At 37.7% G+C, this 13,837-nt stretch overlaps 1 protein-coding gene across 2 annotated transcripts in view; it reads right to left on the reverse strand.

Annotated features, from left to right (window-relative positions):
• Window positions 1-13,837, reverse strand: part of ZNF407 (zinc finger protein 407) — a 339,779-nt gene that overhangs the window by 119,135 nt on the left and 206,807 nt on the right. For both annotated transcript variants that reach the window (XM_042869285.1, XM_042869286.1), the window contains exons 6-7: window positions 11,069-11,152; window positions 2,504-2,624 (exon numbers count right to left, since the gene is read on the reverse strand). In XM_042869285.1, the coding sequence (XP_042725219.1) occupies window positions 2,504-2,624; window positions 11,069-11,152 (205 nt within the window). The remainder of the gene's footprint in view (window positions 1-2,503; window positions 2,625-11,068; window positions 11,153-13,837) is intronic.

A 13,837-nucleotide genomic window follows, 5' to 3' on the forward strand; every position in this document is an offset into this window, starting at 1 on the left:
GAATTTTATCACTAGGTCAGCAGAATTTAAAATCTTGATTTCATGTTTCTGTAGGTGACATTCACAACAGTAAGTACAATCTGCTGAACTGGTGTGAAGGACACTATTTACAGAGCTGCTAATACCTCTTCGGGAAAATAGATAGTACTGTCTGAGTTGACAAGGAGGCAAATTGACAAGGAGGCAACATGCAAGCCCCTTAAAAATACAATAAAACAAAAACAAGAGAGAAAAAATGGAAGAGGTGGATAGAGCACATAAAACATGCTTGCCAACAAGGCTGGATAATATCCCAGGACTGTAGAAACTGGCAGGCAAAAGCAGGACTGCTGGGCTAATAAATACAGCAGCCCCTCACTGGCTCCTCACAGCTACACAGTGCCTCATCACCTCTGTGAGTATGCAGCAGCAGCAGAACAGCTCTCACTGCTTCATCCCTGCCAGATGTTTTTCAGCTGAGCTCAGAACGAGTTTCCTGCAGAATCAAAACTGCATCAGCTGGTATCTGTAGAGACCTGCCCCCAAAGAGTCAGAATTGGCCTGTGAGGAATGGAAACTAGCATCCTATTATCATGAAACATTTATTTTTCAATAATAGAGAGGTAGGGGGTCTTACAGATTTCTTCTTAACACTAATAAAATGGGTGAGTTATTTTTGCTTCTTCTCTAATAACATCCAATATAACAAAACACAAAATCCTGTCATTTCTTGAAATTCTATCCCGTGCAGAAAAGTGTACACCTGAAGAAAAAAATTTTCTAGTCTTTCACTAAATAGAGCATTACAGTTATTTTGCCATAGCAAGGGAACTGCATCCACTCAATACAGGAGCGTAAGAAACTTCAAACAGCAAGCTTCGATTCATGCCCATGATGCCCCCATACTGCAGCGTCCCCAAATCAGAAGCTCACAGAAGCATAACCCATCTCAACCTCATTCTGTAATAAAGGTATTGTTCCCAACCAAGATGGCTCATAAAAGTAGATGACTACAAGATTAGGCCTTCTCAAACATGCAGCCTAAAAGAGACAGCACTCTTTTTACCTTCATTAGTGCAGATCATGCCATGCTGTTACTTTACAAGCTCTTGCTTCCTTCAACACAGGTCTTTTAACATAACCACTCTGACAAATACAAAAACACCTATCCTCCTTAAACGACTTACTGAAGCCAAGAGAATAACTATTTTTGGAAGAAATGAAAAAGGGTGTGGGGTGATAGCTTAAGGAAGAAGCACATAAATGGAAGTCAACCTCCAGGTAATCAAACACAGTTCTTTACAGTTCTAGGCAGTAACTTAATGGGAGATCAACAGGAAGAGTTTGTAATACATTCATATAATATGCACAAACCAAGAAAAATTTTTGTAGAGAAAACAATATGATTGCTGCAGAAGCTTTCTGTACAGAAGCTTTCTATAAAGTGACTCATAAATACTCTGAAACCACGTATTACAAGAGTGGCTAGCCTTTGTTAAATAATCTTGTTTTAGGAAAGTACATTAAAACTTACACTAAAAGAACATTACAGTTGTATGCTCAGCATTAAAAGAAAATAAAAAATACTCTGTGGTACAATCAGATATTTAACTTTCTTCTCTGGTGTGTATGCATCACAGCACATGCATCTAATTACACAGTCACATGCCACTTATCAAATAAGATACCAATGTTTTTAAGAAGTATTTGAACATCAATTCTCGTAACTGCTTATGAATGGCTTCTATGTATTGTAATACACATACACCACCCACCTCTCTGCAAGGTATTAAAGACTGTAGGAGAAGTACGTTCAAGAAAACTAAATAATTACTTATGAAACAAGGTGAGACCATTATAAACTAGTCGATCATGAACAAAAGACAAAAGACACACGGAATGAGCACAGCAAGTATTCTTAACTGTTCACTCATGTGATTTTTGATAACCAAATCTACTGTCCTAATAGAGTGGGGTTTTGTGGTGTAACAAAGGAGACTTTGCCATGCTACAGCCACTCTCATCCAATCAGCTTGGCTGGCAAAGAGAAGGAAAACTGAATCAGAAGAAGTACTGTAGTACTTCTACTAGCTCCAGTTACTTCTAACTGTAGTAAAAGTCTGACGAGTATTGAGGTTGCTAAGCTTTTTAGGGGACTTTTCCTGATTTGGTGAAATGGTTGCAACTCAACCGAAAAAATTTCAAAACTGCAACTGATTTGAAAAGGCAGTGCAGATAAGTGGTCTCACCGTGGAGAATTCTAACAGGCACTAGAGCAGCTGTGAAACAAACACTCAACACTGCAGTGTTACCACTAAAAGGTTTCCCATCATTTGTTTTTCTTTATAAAGTAATACTTAAATACTGAAGACTAAGTTTTTAAATTTAGCTCCTAATTTAATATGCAATTACCGTTGCCCTGATGGTGTTTTAATGGCAATATATTTTTATTGGTGACTTCAAATGAACCTCGCCTGATCACCTTAACCCTTCTCTCATCATGCTTTAGTTAATGACTCATTACCTGTAGTCACACCAGGGACATCTGTAAGGCTTTTCTCCAGTATGGACACGCTTATGCCGTGTCAGATGTGATTGTGTTGTAGAAGCAAAGTTGCACTCATCACATTTGAATGGTTTCTCTCCTAGAAAGTGACAAAAGAAGATTTGTATTATCAGCTTTTATCACCAAAAAAGGCAAACAAATCTAATTTTTTGACAGACCCCTTGGGATAGATTTTAGTTCACATCACAACAGCAAATACAAAATACATTTCCAAATTGAATGCATTAACGACAAAATCCTGCTTTTGCTATATCATATACATCAGTAACTGGCTGAATTCCCATGTGGTGTGACAACAGCAAAAAGATGAGAAAGATCTGCACTGAAACAGGGTAAACGTGTTACACAGGCCATGTGCCATAAAAGCATCTTCACCTAGAGGCAGGCCTTTCTCTCATCCTGCATCTTCTGTTGAAGACGGGTCACTCAGCCTAGAAAGCAATGCTTTTGGAGACAGGTGAGAAATCAGTCCAGAGCACACATTCAGTCCTCAGAAATGAACATGTCTTAGAAGAAACATCTGTGGATGTTTTTAATCTCTTCTGCATTTTTTCATGCATAAACAGAACTGAAAACATGAACCAGAACTCAGTGCTTCATCCTTCTTTTGCCTCTATTCCTCTACCCTTCCTGCTTTTCTGAACAGTGGGCCAATTTCAGCAGGATCTGAAATGTTAATGAAAAAAACCCCCACAAAACCAAACAAAACCTAGACTAAAATTTCAGAAGACTAAAATTTAATCTCTGCTGAATGTGCAGCAGTGCTGGAAATTTCTAGAGAACTACTGATTAAAGGAAGATAAAAATCTGTGTTCTAGCTTACAAGTTATTTTAAGAGCATTTTTCCATTCCAGTTAAGGGGTGGAGCACTCTGAGTAAGATAAAATCTCAATGACAGATATGCATACTGTGAAGCCCAGCTCAGACACCTGCATCACATTTTTCCAACTCGTTGCTCCAGAAATGTTCTGTGTGGCTTACAGGCACATATAATTACCACTTCGAGAGAAGGTTTCTTTTTGTGTGCAGAAGACAGAAGGCAGCTCCTAACACAAGCAATCCTGATCTTATTGCGGAAGCCTTCTGAAGTATTTATATCTTAAAGGTTACATAAGGAATCAACATCCCCAATTAAGAAGTCTAATTAGAACAGGTAGGGATAGACATCTACCTTGCAGGCTGTTCAGTGGTTTAGAATAGGTAGTTTCAAAGCTGAACCTCCCATCTCAAAGCAGGTACAGTTTGGAGTTTTCAGAGTGACAGCAGAAACCCACCTCCAGCAGTCCCATCACAAACAAGAGGCTACTCCTAAATGGCCATGCCTCCAAGCTAGACTTTTCAATTGTGGTTAAAGCATGAAACAATCAAGACTTCCAAGGAAACTTTTCCAGAATTCTGAGAAGACATAGAAATCTGTATTTCTCATTCTTGTAAAGCGCTTTTTTTCCCCCTTCCCCTCCAAAGGGAAAAGGAAATTCAAGGCATGGAAAGCCTGTAAGGACAGACAATGGAGCAGCTTCTGAAAGCTCCATAAAGAGTTGGAATAATTGCTTCTAACAGCTGCAGCAGAGAATTTCAACTACTGTTTTTCACTTACTGTTCCATGACGCAAGGAAAGGTGAAGGGGCAGGACACAATGCAGAAGTCTCTATGCTGGACAAATTGAGACTGCCATAAAGCGTCTTCTTCTGCCCTAAATGTTTTCTTTTCAGACACAGACCCTCAGCTCTGGAGAAACTGATTCTTTCAGCAGCTTGCATGGTGTTGGCTTCATCTTCAATGGAACTCTCTAGGAGGCTGCAGACTCCCTAGCAACATAACCTGTTCTTGAACTTACAATTTTGTGTGTATGATTTATGCTACTTTATAGTATTGAAGATAGTAACATTTTGAAGTCCAAGTAGTAAAGCTACAAGTTTTTTAGGTAGCACTGGTGCTTATTTAAAATTACTTACTTTAAAATGCATTTGTACTTTGTGACCTCGCACCCTTGGTAAAAACCAGGTCTGAACTAAGAGGGGAGTTTTAGTTTGCCATTTGGTGGGAGATGTGCTGGGGAAGGCCTGCCGCTGTGCTGAGCTGCACCAGTTGAGCTGACAGATGAGTGAGAACCCATGAAGCTAGGAGGGCCTAGAAAGTCCATAGTGTCCAGAAGAAAAATGATAATCCTTCTCTAGTGCTCCAGGAAGCTTCTCCTTAGGAAATCCTTGTGGCTAACTGCTCCTGTCAAGTGGACGATGTATAAATTTAACCTGACAGAAAATATATCACAGCAGCACCACATAACAGAAGCTGACCAAACTGGGGAAAAAAAATGACGGCCTAGCATGGCTGATAATTCTTAGCAGCTGCACAAGGGGAAAGGTATTTATTACACAAAAAAAAAAAAAAAAAAATTAACCAGGTTGTTATGTACACTAGAAAAAGTCTAAAAGAAGATTATGGGTATTTCTTTGATTTGGGGATGAGGAGTGTTCTGAAGAGCTGCAGCAGCAGTACTTTCTGCTACTTATTTTCTTTTTCTCTGCTATCTTTAGGAGAGAATGTTCTCTATCAGTCTGTGTCCTGATTTTCCTTCTCCCATTCCTACCTTCAGACATTTCAGGCAACAAACTTAATTTGATTTTTTATAGTGGCTGCCATGAAACATTCCAGAAGGATTCTCAATCACCCCCAGGAAAGGATATAATTAATATAAAATTAAAATAACAGAAATCCTAAAATGACTAGAAGAAGAGAAGGCTCTGGGGGCCATTAGAGCAGCCTTCCAGTACCTGAAGAGCCCTCCAGGAAAGCTGGGGAGGGACATTTTACAAGGGCAGGTAGTGACAGGATGAGGGGAAATGGCTTTAAACTGGAAGAGGGTAGATTTGGACTAGATATCAGGAAGAAATGCTTCACTCTGAGGATGGTGAGACACTGGAACAGGCTGCCCAGCGCGGTTGGGAAGCCCCCTCCTTGGAAGCACTGAAGGCCAGGCTGGATGGGGCTTTGAACAACCTGGTCCCTGCATACAGCAGGGGGATGGAACTTAAAGGTCCCTTGCAACCCAAACCATTCTACGATTCTATGAAAAACAATATAAAATATACACAAGTATAATAATTACAAAATATTGTATCTAAAATGTGACAATAAGGTCAAACTGGACACCATCCTGTACCAGTACAGAAAACTTCTTCATGCCTCATCACCTCTAATTTATCAATATTAAACACATGAAAGAGAAAGACAGGTGCCCCAGACTGTCCCAGTGGTAAAGAAGCTCTATGGGAAAAGAATGAAGGGCATAGATACCAAAATTAAAGACCTATATCGTTTCTTTGTCATTATTTAGGTTTTTACATAAGCACTTAAAGAAAACATGACTCCTAACAATATATTCCATGAAACAGGAAATGGTTTTGCTTTTTCAACAGTACTGTGAGCACTTCCGAAAAATATCAGTTGTCTAAGTCAACAGTCATACAAAATTTCATCTCCAACAAAATATGGAAATAAACCAATAAAAGGGTGAAACGATGGGGAGTGTTGGTCTGTATTTAGCAGGCACTAATTAAGTCTGCTGCTAACCAGCTAGCCTTGTCAGCTCTGCACATTCTATTACTTTTAAAACATTGTCACTAAGTTGGTATTTCTTATCTCTTGCCTCTGAAAATGTATTGTTCAAATTCTGCACTGATTTCTTTAAGCATCCATCTTTCTTTTCATCCCAAATTGCAGCTTCCTTTTTCTTTCCCTCTTCCTGTTTTCCCTGATATTACCTCTTGTTTGATGAGCTTTTTAGGACACAGAGCATAGCTTGATGTACTCTGCGTGCAGTTATGTTCTCAACGTGTAATTTTTAGAGGAAAAGTGAAATAACACAATAACAGAAATGATAAATCTTGGTGATAGATGTTAACTTGTGGATGGCAAAGTCAAGAGTTTATTTACAGTCATGAGTGTCCAGATAATTTCTACCTACAGATTACACAAAGCAGTTAAATGAACATCCTACTGAGGTTCCAACTTTCATAAAAATGAAGGAAAAAAACCCACAACACTAATGATGCCATCAATTTGAAAGTCTTTAGTGATTAATCAGACTCTCAGTAACATGGAAGAAATTTTACTCCAGTTGTCTCAAAAGGGAAACCATTGCATTTAGTCCTACTTGTCGTTCATGTGATGTGTTAAGCTGGACAGTAAGAATCTAGAAGTATTATTTGACCTAAGGAACAAGTAGACCACGCTTATGGTTTCCTGCTTGCTGGTTATAGGTGTTTTCTTTTCATTTCCAACTACTTCTAGTTTTGTTGAGGCTGTTCCCTGGAAGGGCGTTTACAGACTTGCTAATAGAGGCTGAAGTATATTGAAACAAATTATATTTGCTTTTATTCTGGTCATCATTTTTTTTCTCAAATAAGATATATAATAAGAAGTACATCCTTGATTTTTTTTTTTTAATTTAATTTTTTAATGATAAATTATGATAGCTGATGAGGCTGTTATTCCATACTAAAAAATAATTGATGTCTGTATGCTGAGAAAGGGAAGGAAAAATGATCTACTAGACAATTCCATTTAAGCACAGAGAAAGTCTTAAGGTACCGAGTTTTGATGTCATTTACTGGTATTAGTTTGCTAGAATTAAGTTCCACACTGTGCTGAAAATGTTGGCATAAATGGCAATGAAAAACAACACAGATCCTCTTCAAGTTTCACTTCACCTCTTGTTGAAAAGATCAGAAAGTCATCTTAACTGTGCTACATATTCCGTGGTATTCAGCATTATTTTTTTAAGCTGCAGTGGGGAAGCTGAAGGGAAGAGGCTATATTATATATTAAACTCAATGCTGAGTAATCTAACTACACATTAAAGTCAAAAAGCAGATCACATGAGAGTTAGAAACCTAAACTGAGTCACTCATTGGGATAAAAATGCGTATATTATTACATTTACTTTCTTTATGATATTGACTTATAAATGACTCAGCAGAATCGATCACATAGAGATCTGAGCAGTATAAGCCACCACCTTCAGAAAGTTATGAAAATATCTGGACGAAGACACAATGTGCTTAAACATTTCTATAGGTTCAGAGTAGCTCTCACAGAGCTGCTGTGGACGGTGAGCATGCATAACCTCTAACACTATGCCACTGTGGACTTCTACGATTCCCAGGAAGTTGCCACCATAAACAGCTGAGAAGCAAATGCAGTCTCTGCCATTGTGTAGAAAATGAATATGGGGTTTTTTTGGTTGTTTTTTTTTTTTTTGCAATATGCAGGTGTGCTAACTAACATTAAAAAGTAAGTTGCGTGTAACAGAACACAGCTTATGACTGATCAGCACAGCTGGAGTAAGCCACATATTCCAGCAGAAAATCAAAGTTTATTAGGAAAAATATAGACAAAGAGAAAAGTACTGTGATGCTGGATGGAAGAGAAAGGAAGAGAGAGAAACAGTAGCAACAACAAAAGAAACACACTTTAAAAATTAAGAGTTTTCTCATTTTCATTTTGAGACAGAAATATCTTTTCTTTTTTTTTTCTTTTTCTTTTTTTTCTTTCATGTCATTTCTTATTATGGTGATTAAGGTGAAGTATCTATTCAAATTAGGTGATACAGTATGTTTGCTTCATGCATCTTTTTGGTAGAAAGTATATGTGCACTTTTATTACATAATTCTGACAATTGTTCAAATTCCTTGTAGAATTAAAACTTATTCCAAAGTCTGCCAACACTAAAATTTGCAAAATTATTTATCTTCCTATCTTTTTTGTGGGTGGGTTTTGATTTTCTTACTGGGACAAATATGAATTAAATAACCTTGTTAAAAAATAGTCTTGTCTAAAAAGAGAGAAAAATAGGGTAAGAAAAACCCTGATGCAAGAGCATCAGAAATCTAAGTGGCCAGTTCCACAGCTTCTTCTTGTGTCAAATATCTATCTGAGCAGCTGAACTTTTCTCTGGGGGTGTCAGGACACCACAGACCTTGAGGATGGGATGAGAGGAGGCTTGTTAAGCTGGTCAAGACTCCTCAGCTACCTCTGAGGATTTGCTCATTTGCCCTTGAATCAAGGGTCTCTGACAGGTGATAGAAGTAAATCTTGGATTGGAAGATATTCTCTGTCAGCCCCCTCGACAGTTTGTGTTACAGTAGGGAATTATTTAAGCCATTTAGACCATTTTTGATACCTATCCCTTTCAAAGCTGACTGTAATTTGCTTTGGCATTCTGCTCAGGGAAAATTGTGTCAAGTGGGGACACAGAAGAAAAAATACAGGTACAAAGAGCTAAGAACTGATATAAAGTTGTGCACTGGATGAAAATGCAAGGGAACCCATGCAAGTGCAACAGTGCAGGCAAAGGTGGATTGTGTCATTCTCCTTGAAACAAATAGAAGCTACAGATAATTTTTCTGCTAAAGAATCATCTATGATTGTTTGTGCCACAGAGGCAGATAAATGCCAAAAAGATAGATCCCTCTGCCACTGAGATACTGTCCTGTATAGTATAAAGTTAATAGCAAAGTAATAACGACTCTCCAGTCCTGACATAAAATATAAAGTTATGCCTGCTAGATGCAAGCTTTGTGATCTATAACCTGTGAATCCCTATGATCACAGCACAAAAGGCCTTGCCATATTGGCAAAAGAAGGGCAAAATGCCATCCAGGATGCAGACAGGTTTTCATGAGGAGCATACCATTTTTGCAGCATTACTACAGACAACCAAGAAATACTTTTTTTTTTTTTTTTATGGTTTGTGACCTATTGATACAAACCCATACGTATATAACCTATGATAAAGACATTTCTAATAAACCACATCTGCGCTTTCATAATGGGCAAACAGAAGAAGAGTAAGACAACAATATCCATTTCTTCCACTTTCCATGCTGAAATCTTTGTTTACCATCTGTGTGCCTGCACTGACGATGAGTCCTACACATGGACACAATTCCAGTGTATCATTGCGGGTCATGAAAAACCAAAGGATAGTTCCCATCCAATTGAAAACAATGATTTCTTTCTACTTACAAAAAAATAAAAAATAAAATAAAATAAAATAAATAAAAAAATTAAAAAATCACTTTCATTCCAAACCCAGACCTGCTAAACTTAGTCAATGTGAAAATTCTTCAAAGTTCCAGAAAAAACAGGAACCATTTTTTATAACTGAAGCATACAACTTTACTCCAGGGGTTGCAATTGCTCGTTGCCATTCATGGAATGTATTAACACAAAACCTATAAACATAACAAAACATTTTAATAACACAAACATGCCACAGTGAATGGGAACTGACTGTGGTAGTACTGTCAGTATTATGCATTCTTTATTATCAGAAAAAAAATTCTAAAGTATGATTCCTAGTTAGAATTACAGACAAAATTTGGCCTTCTATATTTTTTATAGAGAGAGCAAATCCACTTAAAGGTATTTCCAGATAGCATGGCAAAACCCCACCTTTCTGTGAGCATCAGATTTCCCTCCAAATATGGTTGCCTTAATAAACTGAAAACAGGATAAAAAGAATGGCTTCAGGCTCTCAAGAAAGAGAGTAGCTGCTCTCCAGGAAATTATGCATTTTGATGGTATATGTCCTGAATCCAGATTAGTTTATTCAGGGACATAATAAAATCTCCCACAGAGATTCCTTTGCAAAACCCATGGAAAATTCATGATGTAACAACTACAGCTTCTCATTTGTTAGCCATTTCTTTCCGCTGTCCTTTAGACAATGGTCACTTAACTCACGCAGCAATTCATGATACTACATTATCCTCATGCTATTCAGTAAAACAAGAACTACAGTGGTTTAAGCAGTGATGTTCCTGTCTCTGTTTGAACAAAATACTCAAATAATCAAACATTTACTAGTAACTGCTAAAAACCACAATTAAGGTAAAATGTATTAATAAATGTTTAATACTTGCGCTTCCTCTGGTCTTCTGAAGCTAAGATCCAATTTAATTTTATCATATATTAAATTTTTATAACCAGGTGATAGGAAAGCTTTACTCATTCTGGGGATAAATCCTGCTTTACATGCTAAGCATGTGATAACTTTTGAAGTTGCAGTTATTAATTACAAACTATCTTAAAATTACAAAAGGACAACTGAAACAACACTAGCTTTCAACTATGTCTCAGTCCAAAATAATGGATTAATCTATATGTAGTCTTAAATTTTCATTCAGGGGTGTTCTAGCAGACTCTTGCAAAATCTTCACAGTAGGGCCTTGAAAAAAAATATCAGGATACTTAGCATTCATTTAAAGAAAAAAGGCAGTCTTTACAATTTTACCTTTCTTAGGAAAAACAACAAAAAATCCCCCCCCCCCCCCCAAAAGCAGTTCCTCAGACTCACAGCGACGCAGATCTTCGACACACAGATTTTACAGAAACAACAACAAAAAAGTAAAGTAAACAATGAACCGCTGTATTATTTGTGCTGTAATGTGCCACTCCACTTGCTTTACTCCCCAGCGCAGAGAAAATACAGCAAGGAGTAAAGGCAGCCTTACTGACCTGTGTGTTGCCTCCGATGCTTGGTGAGGGCATGACGCGTCCCGCCGGCAAAGCCACAAAGGTCACAGAGGAATGACTTCTCGCCTGTTGCAACAATAAACAGATGAGGGACTGCGGAGGTCACAGATCATTAAAACATATCTATCAAGGCTTTCAGGGTTACTAATTCCTCCAATCAAATGTTTCCATGTAAATATGTCAAATGGGAATGAAATTACCACTGCGGTTTATTGACTGTGATAAAATCTGAAAAGCACCACTGAACATAATTACATACTTGTCAGACCCATAAAAATTAGCTTTATTATCAATGGAATGGTTTTGTACAACTTCATTTCTGTTAGATGTCTTCCAGATGGGGCTGCTTTATGCACTTGAACAGTTTTTATGCATATCCTGATTTTTTACAATTCCCATACATCTGGCCTTTCTGTGCTGAGTAAAGATTGCCTGGAAAAAAAAGTTAATATACTGTATATATGATTCTGGTTAAATAAAATATATTGAATTTACAAACAAATTAAGGATACTGAGAAATTTTAAGCAGAGTAGATCACAGTCATCTTTAGTTACCTTCTATTTATTAATAAGTATTAAATTATTTTCTTGGATATATTGAAAAGCCCAGGCAACAATAAAAGCCACATTATTCAGTACCAGTGGCAATTCAGTACCATTTCTGTTTCTAAAGTTTTCATGACATAAAGAAAACAGGTCTGGGGATTGCTGCTGAAATTGCAGCACAACTCATACTGTTCATCTTCAAATGATAATTCTTCATTCCAAACCTCTGCAACAATTTGAGAGATCTTGGCAAGCTCACTCCTCATTAAAAGTATGTAAATGCTCTGTTTTTAGTTTAGGGTTTTTTCCCTTTTTGTTTTTCTTTTTCTTTTTCTTTTTCTTTTACAGAGGATAAGATTTTTCCTTGTTGGCTATAAATTCAGCCTACCATTTCACAGGAATATTTTTATTGAGTATGTATTTACATGCAAGGCAATTTCATCCCATTAAGGCCACGTGGTGTATCACTGTGGGTTTACCTTGCTAGCCTCAGATGCGGACTCAGTAACCTCAGATAAGATTGAAATTTTAAAAATATTTTTCAGAAGACATTCACATTAGTCATTTGGAGCCAAATTGTCTCCTCTCACAGCAACACTTGAGAAGGGACTGATGGGGCAATGACGCTGAACTCATTCCTTCAAATTCTTCCCTGTGGGGAAGGAAATTCAGTTCAGTTCCTATAAAAGATGACTGGTTTAAAGGGCCAGGTGTCAAATTGCCAAGTCCTCCTCGTGTGTAGATAGAGGGGCTGGAAACCTCCACGTCATTTATTCCCAGCCATGCTAATACACAGACTTTCTGGAAAGCACCGTGTCCCAGTTAACTTCAGGTGGTATTAACGTAAGCAAGATTCCATCTCAGGAGTGAGTCAGCTCCCCGGGGACACAGCAGGGACCAACCTCTCTCCCCATCCCTGACCCTGGCCCTGAGAAACCAACTCCCCACCAGAGCCAGTGCAGCACAGGGGTCCTGGGCAAGTCCTTCCAGATTTCCAAGGCAGCCCAAACCCTGCCACTAAAATGGGATCTTAAAACCTCTACCAGTTAGATAGGCTATGAAATGAGATTGGCACACATTCAGTTCTGCTTCAGAATAAAGCAAACTATGTATTGTTGTTCTACAAACCAGACCCAAGTTGGATCGTGAAAATCACACACTGAAATTCTATAGGCTTTTGGGCTTTTCAGAAAATTTTGTTCACTGATGAGAGTATCCCAAGACAATATGTAAGGTACAAAATATTTCTGATACCTCCTGTCGGGAGCCAGTTCTGTGACCATAATTGAGTAAAACCCAACACAGGAAAAGCAGAATGAAAACCCATACTAACAATCTCTATCTGTTTAACTTGAAAAATGCTTCCATGTTAAATGATATAACAAAGTCTGAACTTTGCTGTAAAATGTTCGTACATAATATTATTACTGAGGCAGTACATGATTGTTACAACAGGGATTTCTGCATAATCTCTTCCCTTTGTTTTTTCTTCTTTTTTTTTTTTTTCCTTTGCTAATCAGATCTTCACTATGAAGCACTTCAGTTCATCAAAATATCAAAGAAAAGGAATGGAAGGACTATACGCAATGCTTAATTATAATTAAATATTAATTTAATTAATTAATCGATTTTACGCATAAATCTTTCTAACTAGCTCTAATGCCTAACACCCCTCCATAAAATTCACACTCTTAAGTTAAATGCTGTTCCATGCCTACCAAGAAATTGTTCATCATCTATATATTGTCATAAATTAGCTCATGTTGTGTTTAACATCTCAGAGCAGATTTCAGTACGGCCTGCAGCTTCTCACACTAATGAGGACACACAGTACCCATAGCATCTTTGTAAGTTTATGAATTTACCATGTATTTTATATTTGGGCTCTTGGAACTGCTCTTTGAGCGCCAGAAAAATGACTCAAAAGCAAACAGTACCTTTCAAACAGGGAAATTGACCCAACCCATAAAATGATTTGCCAGTTAAATGTTCCACACTCCTCTAGGTCTGATCTGGGAGCTCTCATGCAGGCAGAGCACTTGAGGAAGTCACTGAAACTCTGGATCTGAAAACACCAGAGTGAAAGAGATTTGGCACTTGTGTTTCGATCCTCAGAAAGGAGCTGATGCATTTATTTCCTGCAACATTCATTTTCAGACGCATTAACAAAATAATTACCTTGTGTATGTATGTGTCATGGTATAT

The sequence above is a fragment of the Lagopus leucura genome, unplaced genomic scaffold (genome assembly GCF_019238085.1).
Source record: "Lagopus leucura isolate 7727_CA_CO unplaced genomic scaffold, USGS_WTPT01 Super-Scaffold_100002, whole genome shotgun sequence".
Taxonomy (NCBI): Eukaryota; Metazoa; Chordata; class Aves; order Galliformes; family Phasianidae; genus Lagopus; species Lagopus leucura.